General features: G+C 40.5%; 1 protein-coding gene across 1 annotated transcript in view; it reads left to right on the top strand.

The window, feature by feature from the left end:
• RYR2 (ryanodine receptor 2) overlaps window positions 1-27,276 on the top strand; it is a 308,323-nt gene that overhangs the window by 38,555 nt on the left and 242,492 nt on the right. The window contains exons 5-10 of the mRNA XM_056853337.1: window positions 7,133-7,147; window positions 10,244-10,318; window positions 12,580-12,658; window positions 13,148-13,260; window positions 21,008-21,107; window positions 23,842-23,938. Coding sequence (XP_056709315.1) covers window positions 7,133-7,147; window positions 10,244-10,318; window positions 12,580-12,658; window positions 13,148-13,260; window positions 21,008-21,107; window positions 23,842-23,938 — 479 coding nt within the window. The remainder of the gene's footprint in view (window positions 1-7,132; window positions 7,148-10,243; window positions 10,319-12,579; window positions 12,659-13,147; window positions 13,261-21,007; window positions 21,108-23,841; window positions 23,939-27,276) is intronic.

Genomic DNA, 27,276 nt, shown 5'->3' on the forward strand with positions numbered 1-27,276 from the left:
ATATGTGGTGACAAACGATGGAGGGACTCTGTAATAGGAATCTAAGCTCAGTTAGACAGTCATGTTAGATCTGCTGGGTCAGTGCCTTGTTGTTGGATCTTGAAATGAGTTCTCCATATTTACCTGCCATTTAATCCTAATGTTACTGAATCAATGAAAAATACATCCTGAACAGTAAACTGCAGCACAACAGTACTTGCTAATGTTAAAAATTATGTGCTTTAGTGGTATACAAAGTAGTTGTGATACTAGCACCTTGCTTATTTGACAGAGAATTCTATTCTTTTAACAGCCATACAGCTAATTTAACAGGCGTAGCCTTCACTGTTATTTCGCTTCCAAGAAAAGCTGTAACCATTGGGCTGTCTGCTGCCATAGAGCTATTAAGAAAGCCAGTGTGTTGTAGTGGTTAAAGTGTCAGACTAGGACCTGGGAAACCCAAGTTCAGATTCCCACTCATGCCATAGAAGTTTGCTGGGTGATCTTGGTCTGGTCATACAATCTCAGCTCTGACCCTGGCTAGTGTTTGGATGGGAGACCTCCAAGGAATACCAGGGTTTTGGATATCCCTAAGCTGCCCCCAAATAGCTAATATTGGATTTGTTTTTGTTTTGGGTGTGCCTGAATGCACACCCCTACCTAAGGCATCAGTCATCTTTTTGCCAGAGGATAGTTAGATAAAGGGTTAGGGAAGTATCAGTTCTCTGTTTACTACTAACCTTATTACATGTCCGTGTGGGTTGCTTCTAGTTTAAAAAGAGGTGAGAAAACTGGGGAGAAGCCATTGATCTCTCTTCTCCCTATTCATAATTGCTTTATAAAGTTTACTTTCAAGTGTGTGTGTGCTAGGCATTGGGACTTCTCCAACCCTTTCCACGGAGGGCACAATTTCTGCGATTTTGGCTTCTCTGGACAAGGGGATGGTTTGGCATGTCTGGGAAAGAGCTGAGTGCTGCCTCATGCTCCTTCTCCCTTTGCAAAGAGCCAGTGCTGTTGACCGTGAAGGCTCTTTTAGTAGCTTTGCTGAGCAACTGAATTTTACAATAATGCCCTTTTAGCAACTATGCCAAGGCTGCTACTGATCGGTGATGTGTAAAAGCCATTCCTTGTCTCCAGAGGCCCAGCAGTATAAAATGACTTTTATCCTTGTTTTCCCTTCCGTTGGTTGGATGCTCCGGTGCTGCTTCATAACTGGACATAAAGAGAAGAAACAGATTGAAGGATGATGATCTTCTCTTATATTAGGAAATGCTCTTGGAGCCTTTGCAGAAAATCTGGGATGTAATGGGAACCAGGCAGGAATGGTGGCACCCCTGCACCTTATTTATTTATTTTATTTAAAACATCTTTATGCTGCCTTTGTACATAATCACCATCCCTTATACCATTTGCCAAGGTTCCTAGGGAGCATGCTTACTCCTGCTTTCTTTTATTTCCATGTTTTCTGTTTCCTTTCCCTCACCACCCCCCATTTGCTTATATCTGTGTGCTTAGAATAAACCTGTTAAAATTGGATCTTTAAGAGTCTAGTTATATTACCCCTCCCCCCAATTTTATGTATCTATGAGGGATATTGAGAGTGGGGAGACCACTCCTTTGGAGTGGGCTCCTTTGGGAGGGCAAAAAGTATCTTCCCATCATATGCATACATAAGCATACATAAGTGGAAACTTCAAACTGACCCGGAACAGTCTGTCAGAGTCACATTTATTAATGTTCTTCCAGAGTACTCTGATGGCAGAGTACAAAACTTCCTCTGTCTGTGGGGAGCCCATAAAGCCTCATTCACTGTCAACTGTACACCCTCACAGTTGATCCTTCACGCCTTTATAAGGACTAGGCCATCTAGGAAGAACACAAGACTGCTCGTTTCCTGTTCATCCAGTGTCCTAGGCAAACAGATCTTCCTGGGCCCTGTGGAAATGGATGTCTGAAGATATTGGGTCATAAACTGCATCTGAGAAACCTTCTGCTAATGGCCTTTCAATCCCACTCAAACATAGCGTAGCCACCTCGGCAGTTTTCTCTGCCAGGATATCTGCTGAAGACATACGTATAATGGCCACTGTGTCCAGTACTTCATTCAGCATTATGGAGCTGATTCTTGAGTTTTCTTGGAGACTTCTGGCCAGAGGGTGTTGCAGGAGGTCCTGCCTGGTTAGTTATGTAGTCAAAAGTCTTGGTTGGGGGTTGGCATAACAGTTCTGCCAAAGAACTGGGAGCTTTGGTATGTCCCATCAGTTGGGTCATAAACCTGAGGTCAATGTGAAATAGGTGAACTTGGATGTATTATTAAGTTTCCTACATATCCTTTCCACAAGAGTGTAATGAAGCCCCTCTGGCACTGACCCTCTGAATATGTATAGGCAGGTGCAAGGAAATTACCCTTTTCTTTTCTTTGATAGCTGTGACAGTGAGCCAGTGTGCTATAACGATTAGAATGCTGGACTTTGACTGGGAAGACATGAGTTAAAATCTCTACTCAGCCATGAAACTCATTGGGTGATTTTGGGTCAGTTACACTCTCAGTCCAACCTACAACACAGCTTTGTTGTGAGGATAAAATAGAGGGGAAACCATGTATGCTCCTTAGAAAAGGGATAGGATAAAAGTGTTGGAGATTGATAAATATCTGACATCTCACATTGTATATGTTCCCAAAGTTCTGTAACTCTTTTTTCAGTGGCCATTTCTGGCTATTTCTGATAATCGGAGGATTTTTTTGTTGTCAAGTCCGACCAGCACACCACACTGGTTCTTTTTTCCCCGACGGCCATTTCTGGCGACATCTGATAATTGGTTATGTAGACTTTAATTTCTCAAGCTTTGGGAGATATGCTGCAAATTGACTTTTGGAAATCTTGTCTGTTTTATCCCGTTGAGAAAACTCTATTTGCTAGATCAAATATCTGTGGAAAGGATAAGTCAACGTTCACCTCAATTCTTACTGAGTGAAGGTTTGCTGTATAATCAAAATAATCATATTCCAGTGTATTTCATACACCATGGTTTTACATGTATAGTGCAGGGATATTATTCCAGATTCATAAACTAACATTCAGTTCAGTATCAGGTACCAGATACCATTGATATTGGAAGCAAGTTCTTGGGGTGAAAGGATGTTGTAGTCTGTGCATCTCTGGAGGCATATGGAAGAAAATGGATTCAAATTACATTTTCCTACCAAAGTGTTTGCCAGCCTGTGGTAGCCATGGGTACTAATGCATATTAACAAATTAGATATTTAAATAATGCAATGCCAGTTTGTTCTGTTATTCAGTGTAGCATAAAATAATTTAAGAGCATTTGCAAAGCCAAAACTTTTAAGAAGTCTGTTATAGTGATATTAAAATTTGCAAGAAAAATTTATTTGCCAAGATCCATACAATTCCTTTGGATAGCTAATATATGCACTGATGCAAAATTTTTAGCATTGTTATCCATTAGTTAATGGTAATTTTTTTTAATCCTCTTTGCTTTGTGTTTGAAAAGTTAGAAGTGTTATTGTCTAGATAGTTGCACTTTTAAATATGGCAAATGAACTTTCTAGAAGTACTATTAAAATATTTCCCTTAATGGCAGCTGTGTTTTTTCTTTCCATAGTAATTTTAATTAAATGTGTGATTTTTTAAAATGTGTTCAGGGCTGCCAAGAACCACTATGCCCCCCAAACAGAGATTCCAGCTGCCCCTCCCATATGACAGTGATCCAAAACAAAACACATCACTTGGCTTTCTGTTAGTATGAATAGGATAATAATTGTTCATTAGATAAGAAACATTAAAGGAAAAGGGACAGGGTTATTAAAGAGTGGATTTTACTTAATTTATAATGTACACATTGCCTTAGGATATGGCCCACAAAAAACAACAACAACAAAATATCAGGAGGAAGCAGAATCAGAAACATTCCCTAGCCAAGGGACCTAGCTCGAATATTGACGGACGCTATCAATTAAATATAGGTGAGATAGAAATTACTTGGGAATAATCCTCCCTGAATAAAGTTAGACAACAATCTCTCTTAAAAAGTACTAAACGGAGAAAAATACTTAGTTTTGTTTTGGCTAGAAACTCAGAACTCACACCAATATGAAGATGCTTAATAAGGGTGGGAAAATTGGAGAGATGTGGAAAATTGGTGTTATCCTCCAAGGAAGGTGACAGGTGAGCAGAGTCTCCTGATGATGTCTTGCAGTACCTGCACTAACTTTAGAAAGCAAGATGCTGGAAGCCAGGTAGCTCCAGTTCTCTCTTTTCTTCCCTTCCCCTCCTACTGTTGCCTTCTTAAATATTAAAAAAGAAAGAAAGAAAGAAGTCGAGCAGGGGCAGATTGCTCAATTAAAATGACACTGGAAATTATTTCCAAAGTGGCCCCACCCATGCTTCTGTTAAGGTTGAAAGCGCAACAGACTAACATGGCTATCCCTTTAGTTTTTCTCTCTTCTGATTATTCAGTTCGTTTCAAGAGTTTGAGCACAGGCTGAGTTCCAGAGGAAAAATTCTTCTGGACGTGCACAGAATGCCTTTCCCTCAATACTGAAAAACTGGAGTCCCCTTTTTTTCCACACACTTTCATAACTCAGTAGCATGCTTAAAGTTGCAGAGGAAGCAGTGGGATCACTGAATTACGTTTTTAAATCCTTCTATAAAATGAAGACAGGATAACTACATGCCCTATGCCTTTCATAAGAATAAAATAAGAGGCTTGCTGGATCACACTTGAGGTCTCTCTAGTCCAATGGCTTGTTTACCACACTGGCCAGCCAGTTGCTTCTGAGAATCTTACCAACAGGGGATAAAGGCAACAGCCTCCCCGCACAGTTGCATCTAAAAATTAATATTCACAAGTATCCTGCCTCTGAACGTGGAGGTTCTATGTAGCCATCATAGCGAATGGCCACTCACAGACCTGTCCACCTCCATGAATCTGTCTATTCCCCCTTTAAAGTATTCTAAACAAGTGGAGTCACCTCTTATAGTAGTTTATTCAATAAACTAATTATGCAGTATGTAGGGTTACCTACTCCAGCTTGGAAAATTCCTATCCAGGGGAGGGGAGAGATCTCAGCAGGGTATAATGCCAGAGTCCACCCTCCAAAGCAGCCATTTTTCTCAGGGAAACTGATCTCTGTTGTCAAGAGTTCATTTGTAATTCCAGGAGATCCCCAGGCTCCCCTTGGAGGTTAGCAATCCTAGCAGCATGTTGATGAAGTTCTTCCTTTTGGCTGCCTTGAACCTACCGCCAATCAAGTTCACAATGGGTGAATTCTGGCAGTGAGGTAGAAAAAAATTTTCTCACTTCATTTTCTTTACATCATTAGTTTACAATTCTTTTTATATACTTTATTTATAAGCCTTCAAAATTGAAGCAGGGGCAACTTTCCTCACTTCTTTCCAGTCAAGATGTTTCTGCCCAAATATCCTCCTCTTCTATCTCATAAAGATTCTGGAAATTCTCCTGTTCTCTTTGTATCAGCCCCTGAGGATTGCCTATCATCTATTCAGTTTGCACATTCTGCAGTGCCTCTCGATATTTTTCTGAGGGTCGGCGGGCCACGTGTGCACGCGCGTGCGCCTGCTGCGCACGTCACTTTCGGTTTACACCCGGAAGTGCTGCATTGCAGCAAGCCTTTTACCATTCAAACTCCCAGTTTGAGTCACCTCTTATAGTAGTTTATTAAATAAACTAATTATGCAGTATGTAGGGTTACCTACTCCAGCTTGGAAAACTCCTATCCAGGGGAGGGGAGAGATCTCAGCAGGGTATAATGACAGAGTCCACCCTCCAAAGCAGCCATTTTCCTCAGGGAAACTGATCTCTGTTGTCAAGAGTTCACTTGTAATTCCGGGAGATTCCCAGGCTCCACTTGGAGGTTAGCAATCCTAGCAGCATGTTGATGAAGGCCCCTTGCGATGTGGCACTTCTGGGTGTAAACCAGAAGTGATGCAGTCACATTGGCACGGCCACATGCAATCTTTCCCTCGCCTCTGCCCCTAAACCTCCCGCCGGAGGAGAGGGATGACCTGGCAACCCTACTACCAACATAGGATACACTTCGTACATCTGATGAAGCAGGCTGTATTTGAAGTTTAATGCCTACAGTAGCAAAGCTGCATTTATAATGGTTAAGTAAATGTTTCCCAGTGCAATAATATTGACAACTCATTGTTTAAACAGTATTTAAAATGAGATTAAATCAGTTCTAATTATTGGCAAGGGGGTGTAATTTTACCCTAATCTCAAACTCGTATGTGCTTTAACTAAAGCAAGATGCATTTTAAAACCACAAATAAAATTGTAAGGTATTAAGATAGAGTATTGTTTGCTTTGATATAAACTGTAACTAAGGCATTCACCTAAGGTATTTACTATTCTACATTTATAACCATTAATACAAATTGATACAGATCACAATGCATATTATGGTTGATGAGGAGGGGATCACCCTTTCACTACTTTAATATATTTTTGGGAAATATTGACTTGACACTCCTCTCTTTCTGTTCAAGAACTGAACAGAGGAGGAACGAATCTGTAAAATGAGGGGATGACAAACACAGAAGAATTAGAAGGTGGGGGGAGAGTGAAGGCATACCATGTTGGTTGAATGGGCTTAACAGCATCTCATAATAGGCAATTGTTTGCCTCAGCCTTATTGTAGTTTTAAAAGTTTGCAGCCACTGAGAGCTTGCTAAAAAAGATTGCTGCTAAGAAAGTGTGGCAAACAGTACCAAATAGTCAGAGCTAGGCCTGCAGCTGTTTCCTCTGCTCTGCCTTCCTGTGCCTCTAGTGGCTGCAGTGTAGAACTGCACTAAAAGTAAAATAAAACATGTTTGCTGAATGCAGGTTGATTCCAGCTTCACAGGCACTCAAACTGACTTGTGCTCCCCAGTCCTCCCTTCTCGGTGGCCATGAATACATTGTTCAGTGAGAGAGGGGTTACTATCCAGATAGATATGAAAAGCATTTATGTAGGTTGCCAGCATATGCCAGTATACTGCTATATTTATGATAAACAATGCTCCCAAGTTTTATTTTTAGAACCAGAAAGAGAAACAGCAGTTTGAAGGTATAGGTGGTCAATAACATTTAATCTTTTCTCTTTTTCTTCTATTTCACGGAATTCCAGAAGTTTATGATGAAGGTAAGCTTGAATATTCTTATTTAATTAATTTAGATCTTCCCAACCAACAAGGATTTACGATAGTTCTTGAAAATATAATACAAAATAACAGTAACATCAATTAAATGTTACACAAATATAGAATACTGGAGAAAACAAGTAGTGGTAAGATTAGCCTTTCTTTACCATACAAGAGATTCCGGACTGAAAAGGAACTTTTAGAATGCCTCCTGAACAGATACAAATAAATAAAATAAAGGGTTTTGCATTGTTTTCTGAAGAAAAGAAACTGAGGGCTGCGACTTGGCACTCTTACCAACATGTTAATATGGCTGCTATCAAGATCATATTTGACAAGAATTTCTCACTTCGTATGAAATTTGGCTAAAATACATTTTTTTTCAAAGTATCAAAACAAAATTTGGAGCCAGACTGAATTTGGTTTGCTGGTTAATGGTGGCTATTTTCCAAAGTAGCTGTTTGATGGGTAAATTTTGATTAATCTGGTGTAAAAATTGGTGAAAATAGGTGTGAGAATCTGGAACTTGTGAAAGAGTAATTCAGTGTTAATCTGTTTTCAACCCTATGCAGAAAACAGCCGAAGTATCTCTTTCATTGATTGTTCCTCACACAGAAATTCCCTTTCAGATGACATGCATGATTTGCCGTTGCAAGGCATGTGCTGCCAGTATAGTGTTTGATTCATAGATTCACTGTTATGATAATACAGCAGTATTCATTTTATGTATTTTTATTTCAATTATTTATAACCTGCCTCATTAGTAAAGCTTTTATTACGGTACACTGTTGAATGTTGGCTAAACCAAATATCAGCATCAAAGTCCACTCAGTTGTTTACAGTGGATCTTCAGGAAAAATGAAATGTTGACTGTGACATCCCTTGCATTTCCCTTACCTAGTCTCAATTCCAGAACCTTTCTTCTGTCCAAGCCTTAAGCCCCTGCCTGGCATTGTGCCTCCTTATCTCCCTTCACAGAATGTTGCTTGCCCTATACCCCCACCCACTGTTTCTCCTCACTTCTGCCTCCACACTAAAAAACCCTTTTTTTGGTAAATACTTTTTGTAAATACATTAAAACAGCAGTTGATAACAGAAATGCTATCTAAGCTAGCCATCATGATAATTTTTTTGACATTCCAGGCTGCAAGGGTAGAATTGAGACAGTAATTTATTATGGTTTTATTGAACTCTTATTAGATCAGCTTTTTTTAAAAAAATCCATACAAATCGGGCTATATGTTGCTGGGAAAATAGACCATATATTTTATCTTGGAAATGTTAATCACTGGGCCAAGTTAGGCATCTTTAGTAAGCTCTTAGCTGCATGCTTATTTTTGTCATTTCCCAGCAGATCAATAGTTCCGGAATAAGGAGCTTTTATCATCATGTTGGCATAAGTAGTGTTGGTGATAACTGAATTCAGACTCTGAAGCTAAGCCTGTAAAATACTGCATCACTCTATTAATGAAATGTATGCAGGCAGCTAATTTAGATTATTCAGAGTCTGTTTCCATGGGCCGTATTTAGAAAGCAAGTCCTTATTATATGTTTTCCTCCATAGTCTTAAGCATAACATTTGTAGTGACAAACTGCACACACACACACACATATACATGCACACCTTAATATTGTTCACTTGTTATAAAATACTTTATTGACAAACAGAAGTGGTATGATCTTCATTCACTGTTTTAGAGATCTAAACTGTGTGGTATTGCTTTGCAATTTGGCTTCAGTATTAATTTCATTTTAACTTAAAAGTCTTCATGAAAATACTTTGAGTGTCTTGTGTTAAAGAGTGTGCAGAAAAATGTTCCAAAAGAGATCTATGGTACGCATTGACAAGATTCTAAAATTATTTTTCTAAATTTGGTAGGAAACCCCTCAGCATATGTTTGGACTAATTCTTTACATTATTTGGTGAAAGATCTGTTGGATTAATTACTTATAAAATATTGCCCCAGTGCGATTTGTTAAATCAATAAAGAGCAACCTGGAATTTCCTAAATGTAGTCACACTGTTGCTATGTCCACACAGCAACATAGGGTCATGATTTCTTTTCCCCAGCAGAGCCTCAAGGTCCATGAAAAGTAGGGGATTGCTCATTTCTCTTACCAGGGTGAGACACAGTTCAAGATTTTGTACACCCATACACCTTGTGGGTCACAGGATACAACGTTCCTCCTCAAGTACATCTAGTACTGTTTTAGAAAGACCCATTTCAAGTTGAGAATCATAGTTTATCATAGCTTATCAAAGGGTGGAATGGTTATATTATCATTCTGGAGGCATATTTGCTACAGAATTTAATTTTCTGGTTATATCAACTCCTTTTCTTTATTTTAAAACTGTTGGATGTGTATCTAAGTAAGTGGGACTAATAGTGCCATGTGATCAAATATAAAGTAACTCAGAGAATGCTAGCAAGTTGTTGGTTGCTGCAGGAAGATGGCTTGGTATTTTGAGGTACCTTGATGCTAAATCTTGGAAAGTTAGTATTGGATGTGTTATGAATGCAACTTGTTTCACAAGTCAATGTATTACAGAATTTTTGTAATTTCTATTTTAACTTTTCACAAGAGGGAGTTTGAAACAAATTAGGTTGGATGCTGGGAACTCTATCTATCTATCTATCTATCTATCTATCTATCTATCTATCTATCTATCTATCTATCTATCTATCTATCTATCGTAGGTAAAAAATAGGTTAAAAGTTTCCAGGTTGAATCCTGGGAACTGATATATATTCGTTCACTGGATCCAACCTAATTTGTTTAGAACTCCCTCTTTTGAAAGATTTCATATATATGGAAATCATCAGAAATAACTGCTTTCTTTGTCACACAAACTCTTTTGTCAGCTGAGCAAGAGTTTGTGCAAATGAAAGGATGATTGCTTCTGATTCATGCAGGTTTTGGGGGATTCTGATTATCCTCAGGAGCAGCTTTTTGGGAGGCTTTAGAGGCTGCGGGGGATGCAGATGGAAGGCAGAACGATCTATTATGTAAACTCATTCCATTGGTTCCAAACCATTATTTGATATAGAAAGGGTTCATTTTATGCCATCATCTTAATCTTCTCTTAATTCATACAGACTGCTCAAGGTGGTGGTCATCGAACACTCCTCTATGGACATGCAATATTGCTGCGCCATTCTTACAGTGGTATGGTATGTATGAATTATATATGTTGATAGAGTGTTGGTAAATTTTCTTTCAGTATATCAGTTACAGGGCTGCAGACTATGGACAATAGGCAGTTATCATACGGAATTGTCAAAGAGCTCCAACCAGTCTCCACCAGCTGGGCTGCTTTGGTTTGGTCAAAGTTTCCCAAAGAGACAAAACATTAAACTCCGGGCTTCCACCCCAAGTTTAATGAGTAGCTGCCACCAGCCCTTTATTAAAGGTTGAGCTCCAGGGAAAGGATAAGGGCAATCCCCTCCCAACTCACTTTCAAAATTTAAGTGCAACGCTTACCCTGCAAGGTAGAGGCCTTGCTGGGGAAAAGATTACACTCCCAAAAATGTCTTAGGTTTTTGGTAGGTGGTTTTACACTCACTCAAGGCACAAGATTTAGGCTTGGAATCCCTAAGTCAAAAGACACAATCCATTTAAAGGCTAACAATTTATTTATAAGATTTATGCTGGTTTACAGGAAAGGAAAAGTCATGAAGTTTTAAGCTAGAAAATAACAAAATGATTTAGCATAGCTAACTCATACAATACTTCAGTTTTCCAAGGTTCACAAAATTGTCAAGGCTTTTCAAAAGCAATGTTCCAATAGTTCTTTCAGCATACAAGAGTTTCAAAAGGTTGTCCAAAGGTTTCTCCAAAAGGTCAGCTTGACCAGAGTTTCCCCCTCAAGGGCCAAAATCAAATGGGTTGTGATGCCGCCTGCACAGCCTTCTTGCTGTGCCCCCAACGAGCATGATTTTCTCAGGACTGCTCTGTCTCTATATTCGTTTTCTCAATGGCATGAGCTCATAGAAGGCCAATCAGAAAACGAAAGTGCTTTGCGGTTATTGCTTGGTCAGAATGCTGCCTCACTAATTAATGCATTCAGGTGATGAAGCCTGCAGAACTCCCTGCACCTGGACATCGTTACAAACATTAAAATAATGGCTGACCGATTAGTTACCGTGACAACGGACAGCCTTACATTCCAGAAAGGGGAGAGGAGACTTTAACTAGTAACAGCTGGATGCCTATCTAGCTCTCTCCCCAAAAGCAGCTTTCAAAGTGTAACCATTTTACTGCTCCGAAATCCCAACAGCACAAAACTCATAGGCCTCCAGGCCTGTACCAAGGAAATAATAAAACCCAAGAATTTGAGGGACCTCAACTTCTTGACAGGAATGTCCTTTTTGTTATAGTAGCGGTGGATTCTTCTGCCACTCTTCTTTTGAAGTACAATTTTTTGTTTGTTACTTGTGTGGAGGACAAATATGATGAATCATAACTAGGAATAATAATTGCACATTATTTTGTGAAATATTTACTTTGAAGAAGAGTTTCTGCCACCTAACTTAATGACACTTTCAATGGATGATGCATTGAGTATGAGGAATCTTTCATTGCTAGGCAACCTCAAGAATACAACTCAGTCAAGAATTTTATCAACTCTTTGTTAATAGTAGGTAAAAAGCTAGTTGCCTAGAGCTCTGTGCGCACGCTACCCTAAGCTTGTTCAAGAAATGGCGGCAAAAATGCGATCAAGGTTACACAAAATCTTGTGCATGCTGTTGAAGAAGCAGAACAACTTTTTTTGAATTGAGTTTTGCTTTTCTGATTGGTTGTAATGCAGACCTTCCATTAGCAGCTTTCCCCATGTGGTAGAGCACCTTTGGAAAGAATTAATTGCCTCTAGCCTACAATCAACTAGTGATTTGGGGTGGTATGGGGGAAATCTCAACTTTTTATTATCTGTATTACCTGTTTATTTTTCTATATGCTAAACTTGGCTTGGACTTAACATTTTCAGCTTTCAAGGCAACTCAAGCTTCCTTTGTCGTATTGCTAGCCTATACACCCTTTTGTAAAGTAGAAAGGTAACAAAAACAGAGATCTTAGAATTTTACATGTTGATACTATGAAACAAAGTATTCATTTTTCCTCAGATTATTATATAGTTTTCTAATAAGGCTAGCCTGATCTCAGAAGCTAAGCAGGTCGATCCTGGCAAGTATTTGGATGGGAGACCTCCGAATAAGACGATCGTGAAGCAAAGGCAGGCAATTGCAAACCATCTCTGAACATCTCTTGCCTTGAAAACCCCACAAGTGGTTGCCATAAGTCACATGTGACTTGACAGCAAAACAACAACAACAACATGATGTACAGATTGAAAACTATACCAAAAAATCACTTTTCAGATTGAAAACTAGGCAGCAAAGCACAATAATGCATTTTTCTCTTCTTTCTTTCTTAGTATCTGTGTTGCCTCTCCACATCACGAACATCAATGGACAAACTGGCATTTGATGTGGGCTTGCAGGAAAATACTACTGGTGAGTGAACATCTTTGATAAAACCGGAACATAGTTTTTACATGGCATTGTTGTGTTAAACTGGGCTTAAATTTTTAATAGAACCTAACCGTTACAATAGTACTAATAAAATGTGTATATATTTGTGTGTCATAGAAGTTTAGAATATTTTATGTTCCATTTCTGCCGCACCAATATACCAATTTCCAGCCTTCTTATAAAATACAAATGGATCTGCAGGGCTTGAACATAATATTATTTATATATTTGTATTTCATCTGTACAGCAATGGCACATTTAGCTACATTATTCATATTCAGATAGTTCAAGGTTCAGGTTTGTTGCGTGTGGCCAAAGGCCGTTACAAAAATTGGACTACATCCACTATAAATTCATGTAACAATCCAAATGTACTTAAGTACATTCAAGCTTAATGAAAAAACAAATAATACTTTTTGAATTGGTTTCTATTCTCATACCATTCTTTCCCATCAATCTATGGCAATGTAGGCGAGGCCTGTTGGTGGACTATACACCCTGCTTCCAAACAGCGTTCAGAAGGAGAAAAAGTGCGTGTTGGGGATGATCTCATCTTAGTCAGTATATCTTCTGAAAGGTACTTGGTAAGTCATGACAAATGTTGCTAGAGTGCTATAATTAAATGGTATTTAATAAAGCTATTCCTCTAAACTGAAGTTTGAAAATCATTTTTCTATATATTCTTGACTAGATATTCTAAATACGCCACATTTTGCATAACTCGTTAATAGTGATCCATAGTGTCATGTCATTAGAATCAGTAGTCTGTGACTGTTTAGCAAAGCTCAATTTTGTATGACTTGGAAATTATAGCCCTGCTTCATATAATAATTACTTTGATTCATGCATCAATGGACAGTTTGTATACATTGACGATTTCTCGACAGTTCTCGTGAATAGAATAGCAAAGTGTGTGACTTTTTCTATAAAATGCTAAACTGTTTGCATACTTAAGGTTGTAAATGTATTACATAAACTTAAAAGTACATCACAAATGTTGTTATAGTATCATGTTTTAGGTGACAGAATTAGACCTTATAACATATTAAAGGGGGTAGAGACCATATAAATTGGATGGTAATGTGATTCTGTATTAACATTTTGAAATGTTTAGCAAAACATTTGGTACTATTCATTTTGCCACTGAAATGACTTAACTTGTAAGGCAAATCTTCCAGAAAGTTCTTTTTAAAGCAGTAATAAATTGTTAAGAGACTTACAACACAGTCCTAAGGGGGAGGGCAAAAGTTCTTAGGGAGCTGACTGACCATTATGACAGTGTATCACTGAGATATGTTGGCGTAAGGGCCAGTTATGATGGTGCAGGCCCCCAGCGCCGCTCCACCACTCTTGAGTGCCGACACAGCCCCGCAGCGACCGCCCATCAGCTCAACAGAGGCATAGGCCCCCTACATTATTTTAATGGGATTTCTGTTTAGATGTGCATCTACAGTCTGCCCCAACTAGTCAACTAGATATAACTGGATTGGGGAAAACATGTTACATCAGGAACAAGAATATTATCTCTTGTAGGTTTGCATTGTTTCACAAAGAGGTGTGAAATTTCTTGTAGGTTTGCATTGTTTCACAAAGAGGTGTGAAATTTCCCCTTAAAGGGGGACACACTTTGTGAGAGTTGAAAGGTTTTGATGAATATGCTTGCCATTTGACTCAACAATAATATGTTGTTTCTTTGAAGTTATGTACCTTTAAAGAGCTAAATAATACATCTGTTTGCAGTTCTTGCACTTGTTTATTTGTTGTTTTCCTTACCTGTGGGCCTTCTCATGTGATGTGGAAGGCATCTTTCTTCAAAATTTTGGCCTAGATCACTAGCTTTTCTTTGTGACAACTGCAGTTTTTAAAATTAGCTTGTGAAAGCATATACATGTACAGTAGTGAACATGCATTATCTGTGGCACACAGTGTTAATAGTTCTGAAAGCTGAAATCACAATAGTGTGTAACCCACACACAGATACCCCCTCCTCTTGATCTGTAGGGATTTCTGCATGAGACACCAACACTGACATGATCAAATCAGTGAAGGGAAGAACAGCTGAAGTTCAGCATCCTCAATTAAATTGTAGTTGCAATGCAAAGTAGAAGACAGGAGAATCAATCCTAAATTTATTTATTTGATCAGAAAGGATGAGCTTTAAAAAAAACACATTTGTACAGTTGGAAGGCCCTGACCTGGATGGCCTAGGCTAGCCCAATCTGCTCAGATCTCAGAAGCTAGGCAGGGTCAGCCCTGGTTAATTCTTGGATGAGAGACCACCAAGAAAGCCCACGATCACTATACAGAGATAGGCAATGGCAAACCACCTCTGAACACATAAGTCATAAATTGGCTGCGATTTAACAGCACCTTCCAGCACCACCATCTGTTTGACAGGGAAAAGTAGCAAACCAATGTAAAAGTATGTTTAAAACATGCTGTTTTCACCTGCCCTCAGACCTGATTTCAGAATGAACCTGGCTTAATTGTTAAGTGTTCTGCAGCAACAGGCCTATATTGTTCAGCCTTGTCTCTACGTGCAAATGGACATTCGTTAATTAATTTTAAGAGAGTTGTTGGTGGCACCCAGCATTCCTTTTCTAGAAGCATTTATACAGCAGTACTGAATACTGATTTTACTGTAAAAAGCTAGCTGCTTGAATCTGTTGTCTTTCTCTCAGTAGCAGCATAAGAACACTAGAGGCATGGCTTGAGGGTGCTCAAGGAAATCTTCTGATGTCTGAACATTTGAGCAAGTCAGGCTGCACAGCAGCGTATGTGTACCTAGGAGAATCAAGTACTGCTTTATATTATTTGTTTTGCTTAAGGCCATTTTTTTTTTTAAAAAAGTTGTATGTTACCAGAGTAGTACTTGAAAAATACTAACAGACAACAAGGAAGCCAAGAATACAATGAGCTTAGAAAAGTAGTTGAAATATTTTAATGGACGTAGGGTGGCTGACTGTTGATTGACTTTTGGCTCCATAGATTGTTGCCACAATTTTGCAACTTGCAACATATATGCAGGCAATTTTTCTGTTCTCATGCACAGTTTGATGTGTGCAAGGGTGCTCCATCCTCTTCAAACGTAAGGATTATTCTGTATGTGCAGAGTATTATGGCAGCTTACGCTTTGTTCATTGGAACTCTGCTGGTGATAAAATGTGACCTTTGCTATCAGTTTCAGGTTGTTAATGGCTTGACAGTATGCCTTTAAAAATAACCAGAAGTAGAAACAATAGGACAAAGCATACATAAAGCCAGCAATCCAAATTAAGCAACATAAATAATATACCCCCAATAAAGGCATCCCAATAACTTGATATAATATTCAAGGTATCCTAATAGTAATATAAATTCAAATCATCTCAGGTTGGGAAGCCTTGAATGAAGTGCAAGATACTAGCATCTGGGGGCGAACTGTTATTTGTTCTTCATCCCACCTCCCATCCCAGCACTGGGATTTGAGATTTAGGCTCCTGGTATTAGGAGGGAAACAAGTTCCAGTTGATCCAGGCACCTGCATTCAGGTGTCACAGTAAACTGGAACTTGATTCAAGGCTGCCAAAACCTGGAAACCTTCATTTATGCTCTGTAAGGGATGGGAGGAGGCAGGGGGAGTAGTGAGGTGAGCATATCAGCACAACAACAAGCTGCAGCTCAAATGTGATAGGAACATAAAGAGCACTGCTGGATTAGACCAGTGGTCCATTATAGTCCAGTATCCTATTCTACTCAACAGCCAGTAGTTAGGCAGACAATAAAACTGATAAAACTAAAGCATGGAAATAAAATTCTCAGTATTTAGTTTGAATATAATCATCTATTTGGTCATTTAAACTAGAACTTGAAACACATGGAGAGGTGCATAGTTTTCTTTTTGGTTTTCTGACTTTGAAATAAGGCAGTGATAAATCACAAGATGTTATAGTTATGCTGCACACTGCATTGATCAGGCTGCACCTGGAGGATTGTGTGCAGTTCTGGAGGCCTCACTTCAAAAAAGATGTGGACAGAATAGAGCGGGTGCAGAGGAGAGCGAGGAGGATGATCAGGGGCCTGGAGACCAAGCCCTATGAGGAAAGGTTGAGGGACCTGGGAATGTTCAGTCTGGAGAAGAGGAGGTTGAGGGGGGACATAATTGCTCTCTTTAAATATTCCTTTCCTTTTATCCCTTAGAAGCTTTTTGATCCATTGATCTTGAGCAGCATATATCTAGTGTTTGAGGGATATAAGGACTGAAACAAATCTTGCCACTGACAATGTAGCCTTGGGATCCCTATCGCTTAGTAGAAAAGGCATTATGTCAGACACAGAGGCATTAGATTTGTATGTTAAAAGGGGGGAGATATAATGTGATCGAAGTTCCTCGTAAAAGCAGCATTCCAAAAGGGCATGAGCTAGTGAATCGATAGAGCCAGAAGAGCAAGGACAGGTCCTGTCTGGATATGGTATATTCAAAATTCTGCCCTGCATAACCATAGAGGGGTTAACATTCAATCTAGCTAAACAGAAGGCTCTAGAAAGACGAGGAGTTGTCAAAGAATATGTATAAGCAGGCAAACCACATGGCGGTGGTATTCCGAAGAACTGGGATAACAAACGCGGCGAGCACAAAAAGTAGTGCTGTTATAATCAAGCTCTTTAATGCACTTTTTAATTTTGGTGAAAGCTTCAGTTTTCCCATGATTTAATAACATATCCTGCGAGAAGCCCAACAATGACAGTTTCTCATCTAAGATTTTTTGCCGTGAGGATTTAAAAGGGTCGTGCTTCAGAGAAGCTAGGAACCCCTCAGTGCTAAAGCACTGTTTAAGGTGTAGTTTAAAGGCGGCCAACCATGCCCTAGCTTCGAGTGACATTTGGCCAAACTCAGAACGAAGAGTAAGATCAGATTCAGACACCTTTATTGGCATAGTAAAATAGCAACAAGGGAGCATAAATACAGGCACCCGCAAGGATTCACAAACAAAAACTGACCAAAACTCAGCCATCAAGTTAAAACACTTCAATCTAAATACCATAACAATGAATTCATCCAGCCAACGGATATGAACTGCAGCGAACACCGGCACCCTTCCAGTTGATGTTGCCCAGTGCCTACAAATTACCTCAGTTGGTTTTAAACTGTTTATTTATTCTTTACCCTCTTATTTTTATTTTTGATGACAATCATCAGAAACTCTGCCACATGTTCGGTGACAGCAGGTGCCTTGTCCTCTAATAAAAATTTGATAAGTTTTTTAAGGGTGTAATATGAGGATTGATTAATTCTAGACATTGTTTATGATGCAGGGGACAATACAAAAGGATACGCTCAACTGATTCTGGTTCTGTCATCTGAGCTGCAAATTTTTTTGTTCCAGGGGATACCCCTGTATCTGCCAGAAACTATAGCTGATGGGAATATGTTTAATCTGGCTAACATAAAGACTCCATGCTGGGAGAGGTGGGTTAAGTTGAAAAAATAATCGGGCATTGATCTTTTTGGAAAGGAAAGGCCAAAAGATGTAGGTGAGCAGATCTTGTTTGCTCCAGCATTTATTTTCTGCAATTCCATATCCCAAATTCTCCCTGTAATCGTCCGAAGAATATAAGCATCCCCGGAGTTTGCCAATGAAGAGTAACGCCAGCAACACATCGAGGGGCATTTAGGAGTTTTCGTAAGAACTGAAGCAATGGACGATCTATAGATTTATTGACAACTGTTATTCAGATGGCAACACCAAAAATAATAATTGGGATAATTTTTAGATTAAAAACCTGAATAGCCTCTGGAATATATTTGCCACCTTTGGTGTGGAAAAAGTTGACAATAGCACCAACCCCAGGTTTAATTTTGTTGGACACTGCTTTTTGATGGGCATTCCAATTTAGGTTATGGGGAAAAAAGAATGCCAAGGTAAACAAACTCCTTGACTTGGTCAACATCAAAGCCGTTTAATACCCAGCGAAAAAGAAGCATTTTTCTCCTCTTAGTGAAGATCATAATCTTAGATTTATGATGGTTTATTTTAAGATCTTCCCTAGAGCAGTACTCAGAGTATGTTTGTAAAGATCTTTTCAAACCAATTCTTGTGTGGGACAGGAGAACTGCATCATCAGCATAGAGTAGAATTGGGGTGGAATGACTTGCAAGCTTTGGGGGGTGACAAGACTCTGAGAAATTGGTTGCCATATCATTTAGATATAGATTAAACAAGAGAGGAGCAAGGAGGCAACCTTGTCTAACTCCCTTGGCCAGTTCAAAGGGCTCAGTTAGTTCTCCTTGGTCGCCACAGCGAACCTGAGCTGTGAGGTCAGTATGAAATTGTTGAATGAGCTCTAGTAACCTACTATCCATAGTAGAATTTGATAGTTTCAACCATAGCATCTCCCTCGGGATGGTATCAAAAGCTCCCTTAAGTTCCATAAAACCCTCGTAAAGGGTGCCATTTTGGGGGGGGAGGAATATTTCTCGGCTAAGTGAGAGAGCACTAAACAATGGTCCGTAACCGACCAGCCCTTCTGAAGCCAATCTGCTCCCAGCCAACTCTTTAAGTATTTGAAGGGCTCTCACTTAGAGGAGGACAGGGAGCTGTTCCTGTTGGTAGCAAAGGGTAGGACTCGCAATAACGAGTTTAAATTATGGGTGGAAAGGTGCCAGCTGGATATTAGCAATTTTTTTTTTACAGTAGGAGTTGTTGAAAAGTGAAATCAGCTACCTAGGGAGGTAATGAGCTTCCCCTCACTGGCAGTCTATAATCAGAGGCTGGACAAACACTTGTCAGGGATGCTGTGGACTGATTTTGCATTGAGCAGGGGGTTGTACTAGATGGCCTGTATGGCCCCTTCCAACTCTTTGATACTGTGATTCTACGATACTGTGATTCTATGATAATGTTTGACCATCACCATTGATAAACAATGATAAACAATGAGGATGTTCCCCAGGTTAACAAGTCCAAATAAGAGAGGACATTTAAAATATCTTGGGGGGAAAATAAATTCAAACGTGAAGCTTAATGACAACTTTATAAACATTCCTGCAAATAAAGGGATTCTATCTGGATGCTACACCAGGAAGATGGTTTATCGTGCAGTTCTATTAGACTCACTTCAGACTCACTCCCATTGAAATCCAGGGTGTTCAGACTGAAATAACCCTTGGTAGAATTGCGCTCTAAGAGTGTTTACTGCTTAAAAGCCTTTGTATGTAGATTTGGTGTCTAACACAGAGCTGGTATTAAATAAATAGTTAGAGTTAGTAAAACATGGGCAATCCTTTGCTTACTCTAACGTAAGTGTCACTATAGTCCATGGGATTTACTGTCAGGTAAGAAGGATGTGTGTTGCTGAAGTGTGATCAAGTCACAGATGACTTGTGATCCTTGCAGGTGGTTTGCCATTGTCTTCCTCAGCAGAGTCTTCCTTGGTGGTCTCCCTTCCAAGTACTGATACTGCTTAACTTCCAAGCTCTGACAAGACTGGGCTATACCATGTGGCCTTCCCTCTCAAGAAGGATAACCAGACATTATAAATAAGTAGTTTCATTTTAGCTTGTCACTCCTTGTGCTTGTTTCTTCTTCCCTCTATTTCACATCAGACTATAATTCTTCCATTCTCATGGAGTAGGTATGAGAGGTCTCTTGTAAAATAATTCCAGGACAGAATAATCTTGCTTTGAATGAACTCTGGTGGACCAATCGTCAGCTTGTCTACTCAGAAGTAAGACCCATGTTATTCAGTGGGGCTTACTCCCAGGAAAGTATCCTTAGGATTGCCACCTGAATCACCCAGTGGTTTGCACTACAGTTTCAGTGCCGGTTCTCATCTCATGCAGGCTTCTTCAGTCAATGGTTGAATAGCATTTAAAAAACAACTGAAGAAAAAGGGGAACAAAGAAACTCAGCCTAAACGTCAGGGGAAACCAAAGGGGTTGAGCTAAACATTATCTAATATAACAACCAATAAATCAATTTTTATCATATATTGTGCACAATTGAATTTAGAATCACAGGGCCTAAAATACGGGCTTCCTAAAAAGCACAAACATAGTTACAAATATTACCAACACATAACAGTTGATGTTAGTACATAAAATGACCAAAATCTGACCAGAAGTGTTTCTAACACTGGGGACATAACTACCACTGGGGACATGAAAATCTTCAAAAAGTGGACAGGACTTCAACAAATAGGTCCAACAATAGACTATCCATGTATTATAATTCTTCTAAAGGCAGCTGATCAATTGTGTTAAATCTAAAGCCATCTGTTTTTATATGTGCGCTATAGTCTAATATTTTTGAAAACAGAATTGAGTATTCTTTTTCTCTCCAATTTTTGCAGCATCTATCTTATGGCAATGACAGCTTGCGTGTTGATGCAGCTTTCCAACAAACACTTTGGAGTGTAGCACCTATCAGTTCAGGAAGTGAAGTAGCTCAAGGTAACACTGATAAAATAATAATATTGATCACCATGCTACATCCGCTGGTCATTTAAAGGGTAATAATAGTCTGCTGTACTGAATGAGTACATTCAGAGCTCTAATATTAACTAATAGGTTGGAGGTGTAATAAAACTAACAATTGTCTTGACACAGGGGTTAATTTCATATCGAATATGGAAAAAGGAGGCAAGTGGGGGGCAGACAGGCAGCTATATTGACGTCATATTTTTCTGCAGTCCTATTTCCTTCCAGCTCACTCAGCATTTTGCTTTATATCTGTTCCTTTATATGTCACAGAAATCTGTCTTGTAGGAATGCACATTGAGTTGATATGGGTCTGATTTCTCTAGAGAAATCGTGGATTCTTGATTCCCCACTGAACAGATATTGTGATTATGTTTTTATAAATGCTGCATTTCAATCTATTAACTCAAGTACAAACTTTTTTCTCAGATCTGGCAGTATCTTTTATTGAAAGCAAACAACCTTTTCATAGTTACAATCTCTTTCAATTGATTTAAAACTGCACATAATACCTTTTTTAGTTTCCAGCTTTTATGTAGGCTTAATGAAGACATGTATACCTTCAAAACTTGTTGCATTGGCTAAATGGGAAACTTTTAGTGTATCTTCTGGAAGCCTTGGTGTTTGCATTTTCAGAAAGTTACGCAATTTCTCTAAAAATGTTATTAGGCACTTTAGGCTATTTGTCCTAATAGTCTGCTACACTACTTTTTTCTCTCGTTTGTATTATAGAAAAAGGTACTTAGTTTATTTAATCTTCAGGAATAGTACCTTTCTCCTATGTCAGAAATAATTCATTAAAAGTAAAAGGTAACAGTCCCCTGTGCAAGCACTGGGTCATTACTGACCTATGGGGTGACATCCCATCCCGACGTTTACTAGGCAGACTTTGTTTATGGGGTGGTTTGCCAGTGCCTTCTCCAGTCATCTTTCCTTTACCCCCAGCACGCTGGGTACTCATTATACCGACCTTGGAAGGATGGAAGGCCGAGTCAACCTTCAGCCGGCTACCTGAAACTGACTTCGGTCGGGATCAAACTCAGGTCGTGAGCAGAGCTTGGACCGCAGTACTGCAGCTTACCACTTTGCACCACAGGGCTCCTAATAATTCATTACTTGTCTTTAATTGTAATACAATCTGTGAAGAACTTCATGTGGTTCAGAAAGAAAGACTGATTTGCCAATAAATAATTGGCTTCCTTTGTTATAGAATCATAGAGTTGGAAGGGACCACCAGGGTCATCTTGTCCAACCCCCTGCACAATGCAAGAACTTCACAACTACCTCCCCTCCCCAGTGGTCCCTACTCCATGCCCAGAAGGTGACCAAGATGCCCTCCCTCTCATGATCTGCCTAAGGTCATAGAATCAGCATTGGTGACAGATGGCCATCTAGCCTCCTCTTAAAAACCTCCAGGGAAGGAGAGCTTCCCTTTGACAAAGTGCTGCACTCCCTGAGTCATTTTTCTAATACATAATTGAAACTGGGATAATTTTAATCCCAATTTGTGTAAGCAAGGTGGGAAAAAAATTAATGTATACAAAGTTATTTGGAGATTTTCTATGGAAATTTCAAAGAATACTTGTGGTTCCCAGGCTTGCATAGCTCCAGGCAGTGCCTGCAAAAGCCCCATTATGTGCACTGGGTACCCATTGCTGGCTCTGCAGATGGAGATTTGTAAGCAATGGGATATTTGTAGTCTGCAGTGGGGAAGGCTCCCTTGCATGCACAAGGATGTCTTGTTTGATTGCAGAACGTGTTTTCTTCTTCAACACAGTATTCATTCTTAGCATAGGTCTTTGTGGGGCCCGGGGCCCTCGCTAGCGCCTTCAACCGATGCTGTTCCCGGCGGCCCTCGCTTGGGTGGGGTTTGCTTGGCCTCAGACCACTCGTTCAGGGAGCTAGAGCTTCTCTCTCTGTCCGAGTCAGCCAGAATTGTGGGCAACCAGGAGTTTGCCTGCCCGTGGCGATCCTCCTCGGCCTCCACGCCCGTTCCCCCTTTATAGGGCCACCCCTCTTAAACTCCTCCCCTTTCCCCATGCTGGGTGGGGCCGGGACTTCTGTCAGTCCGCCCCCCCTTGGCTTCCGCCCCGCCCTCGTCCCGGCTGGGCTCGTCCGCCGCTCAGCTGGCTGGCGGGCCACTTGGCAGTTGGCGGTGCTTGTCTCCGCCTCCCCACGTCTCCCCCCTGCTCGGCCTCTCGTCTCCCGGCTGTTTGTGGGAAGGTCCCTCTCTGCGCTCCTCTCTCGGGCCGGCTTCCTGTGGGAGAGAGAGGACGTATTGGCAAGGGACCCGCCGGGATGCGGTTCCCCCTGGCTCCCAGGCCGCCCATGCTGTCTCGGTTCTTCCCCACTGGCAGCGTAGCCCCCCGGCTCCCTCCGTCGGGGAGGGAGGGCTACCCCTGAGACCGTCCCCCATGCGCGGACTGCCTCCCTGCACGGTAAGTGAGTGGGCTTGGAGAGGGCCCACGATGGGAGGGTTAATGGCCGTCGCGGGACAGTCTTTTAAAAATTAAATCCTCATCTGTTCTAAAATCCGTAGAAGATTTTCCATGTCATACCAAGGCCTTATCACAATGGTTTTAAAGACTGCTCAGAGCTGAGCATTTAAGACTTTACATTCTGAATATAGGTTACATTCTTTACATTCTGAATATGGGTTAATCCTGAAGTATGTGGTGCTTGTTTCCCTTGTCTTGCTGTATTACAGGTTACCTGATAGGCGGTGATGTGCTGAGGTTATTACATGGCCACATGGATGAATGCCTGACCGTCCCTTCAGGAGAACATGGAGAAGAGCAGAGAAGGTATGTTTTAAAGCCCTCCTTTCAGCTAGCCTTCTCTTGCAAAATTTCACTATATAAAGTTCTCATTTATCTATTTCTACATTAACATCTAATTGCTATGTTGTGTACAGGACTACTCTGACATTTTTTACCTCAACCAAAATACAGTCCTGCCCTCTCAACCCCGCTGGTTAGTTCCTAAACTGCGCAATAAGTTCACAATGAGTGAGCTGTTGGAAATATCCTACAGTTTCCTGGGATATAACTTTTATTGTTGATTTCTTTAATATTACATAAATTACTTGTTACTTTATAACAAGGGATCATGGCTGCATGACAGTGGTTTTTCACGGGTGTTTCAGTTGATCTCCTTCCTCAAACAAAAAGGAGTTTTGTGGTATCTCAAAGACTCACAGATTTATTGGAACACAGATAACTGCTGAATAAATAAGAACTTTGTGGAATTAGTTACTTAATTTCTGCCAAGACCACAGAGTTTTTTTAAAAAACACACTTTGAGCATAATCCTGAAGGGGGTGCCGAATTGACATAGGAGCCGGTGTGACCCTGTGCTGACGTAAGTACCCATTTATCCGAGGATAAGGTGCACTTACACTGGCATGGAGGGCATTCATGCCAATTCTGGTAAGCCACGCTGCTGTGTGGGGCTCCACCGCCAGTGCAGCCACGCTGGGAGCGTAATCCCAGAAGTTGGGAGCCTGCGCTGGTATGTTGGAGGGCATTCTAGGGGGCAGCATCCTAACCCCTTTCGCCCCAGGAATGCCCCCTCGAGTTGCAGCATTGCTACACCACTGTTTTTGGTGGCATTGCCTCGCTGTTTTCTATTGGGGCATTTCCCCCATTTTACATTTTAAATTGTTTTATTTCCTCCGTGGTGGCTGAGAAGCATCTGTAGAAGCACCATGGCTGCGCTGCTCCCAACCACTGCACATTTACCCCCCACTTCAGGAATGGGCTGCCTGCCTCAGTCTTAGAAGGGAAAATGTTCTCTTAGTGTGCACAGAGTGGCTTTCCCTTTCTATGTAGTAAGGACCCATGATACAGTATTTGGAGTCCTCCATTCGTTCTCCTCTGGAAACTAGTTTCCCTGGAGCAGTAACATAGATATTCTCTAAGTAAATAAACAATCGTAAACCATAAGCATTGAAAGAAAAGGATGCCAGTGACTATAGAGATTAAAAAGATTCATGATGGATTTTACAAAACCTTCTTTTAGAAACAGCTCCCTGATTCTCCAAGCACTCTACTGGAAGGGACCTCATTGAAGTTAGCTGCTTACCTTAGCTCAGAGCTTGGAGAACTGGTCTGTTTGACACTTTAATTTACTGAAGCATTGAGAATGGAAAAAACATTTAAAATCTTGCCATTTTCTTGCTGCCCATAGTACCTGGGGCTTGCCTCAGGGATTAATATTGTGGAGAGAGAGAGAGCAGTAGGGAATTATCTAACAACGGCTCTGTCAGTTTTTTTATGGAACCTGGAGGGAGAATAATGATTGTGTGTCACTGTGTTTTGAGCTGGAACAGAGTTGTCAAAGGAAAGAGAAATATTTCTTATAAAACCTAGAGATTTTTTTGCCTTGGTTCACCCTACTCTGAAGAGTTGCTCAAGATTATCATGGAACATGCTTAATTGGTTTAGTTTGTTAACATTACATTGTAGAGTGCAGTTAACATTGTAGAGTGCAGTTAACATTGTAGAGTGAAGGCAAGACCTGAAGCATTCAAGCATATTTGGCTTACATTTCTGAAACACTGAGGTTAAGTGGCAAGAGTGTTGGATTAGGTGAACTGGATGTTCAAATCCCAGTTCAAATGAGCCATTATCTGTTCCTCCTCTGTATAACAGGAGTAAAAGTTGGATTCTTTCCCAGTTCGTTGAGGATAACTACACCTGATAGGTACATTGTGGAATTTTTAAAAAATCCCTGGAGAGACAGCATTAGCACTCGTCACATTCAGAAAAGTGAAAATGAACTAAACAGTTGCATGAAGAGAACATAAGAAGAGTCATGCTGGATCAGACCAAGGCCCATCAAGTCCAGCAGTCTGTTCACACAGTGGCCAACCAGGTGCCCCTAAGAAGCCCACAAACAAGACGACTGCAGCAGCTTCCTGTCTGTGTTCCACAGCACCTGATATAATAGGCATGCTCCTCTGATACTAGAGAGAATAGGAATGCATCATGTCTCTGTGTGTGTGTGTGTGTAAAGTGCCGTCAAGTTGCAGCCAATGTATGGTGACCCCTTTTGGGGTTTTCATGGCAAGAGACTAACAGAGGTGGTTTGCCAGTGCCTTCCTCTGCACAGCAACCCTGGTCTTCCTTGGTGGTCTCCCATCCAAGTACTAACCAGGGCTGATCTGGTTCTGAGATCTGATGAGATCAGGCTAGCCTGGGCCATCCAGGTCAGGGCATCATGACTAGTATCTGTTTTAACTAGTAGCCATGGATAGTCCTATCCTCCATGAACATGTTCACTCCCCTCTTAAAGCCTTCCAAGTTGGCAGCCATCACCACATCCTGGGGCAGGGAGTTCTACTATTTAACTATGTGTGGTGTGAAGAAATACTTCCTTTTGTCTGTTTTGGATCTCTTACCCTCTAGCTTCAGCAGATGACCCCACATTCTAGTGTTATGAGAGAGGGAGAAAAACGTTTCCCTGTCCACTCCCTCCATACCATGCAGAATTTTAGACACCTCTATCATATCTCCCCTTGACTGCCTTCTTTCCAAGCTGAACAGCCCTAATCATTTTAACTGCTCCTCATAGGGCAGTTGCTGTAGCCCTCTGATCATTTTGGTTGCTCTTTTATATACTTTCTCAAGTTCTGCAAAATCCTCTTTTAGGTGTGGTGACCAGAACTGTGCACAGTATTCCAGGTGTGCTCTCACCATAGATTTGTACAAAGGTAGTATGATAGCAGCAGTTTTATTCTCTATTCCTTGTCTAGTTATGGCCAGCATAGAATTTGCCTTTTTCACAGCAGCTGCACACTGGGTTGACATCTTCATTGAGCTATCCACTACCACTCCAAGATCCCTTTCTTGGTCTGTCATTGCCAGCACAGATCTCGTCAGTGCATATGTGAAATTGTTGTTGTTGTTTTTTGACCCAAGATGCATCACTTTACACTTGCTCACATTGAATCTCATTTGCCATTTTAATGGCTGTTCCTCCAGTTTGGAGAGATCCTTTTGGAGCTCTTCACAATCCATTTTTGTTTTTACCACCCTAAATAATTTGGTGTCATCTGCAAACTTGGCCAGCTTGCTATTCACCCCAGCTCCAGGTCACTGATGAACAATGGGGTCCCAAAAGAGATCCCTGAGGAACCCCA

The sequence above is a fragment of the Euleptes europaea genome, chromosome 7 (assembly GCF_029931775.1).
Source record: "Euleptes europaea isolate rEulEur1 chromosome 7, rEulEur1.hap1, whole genome shotgun sequence".
Lineage (NCBI taxonomy): Eukaryota > Metazoa > Chordata > Lepidosauria > Squamata > Sphaerodactylidae > Euleptes > Euleptes europaea.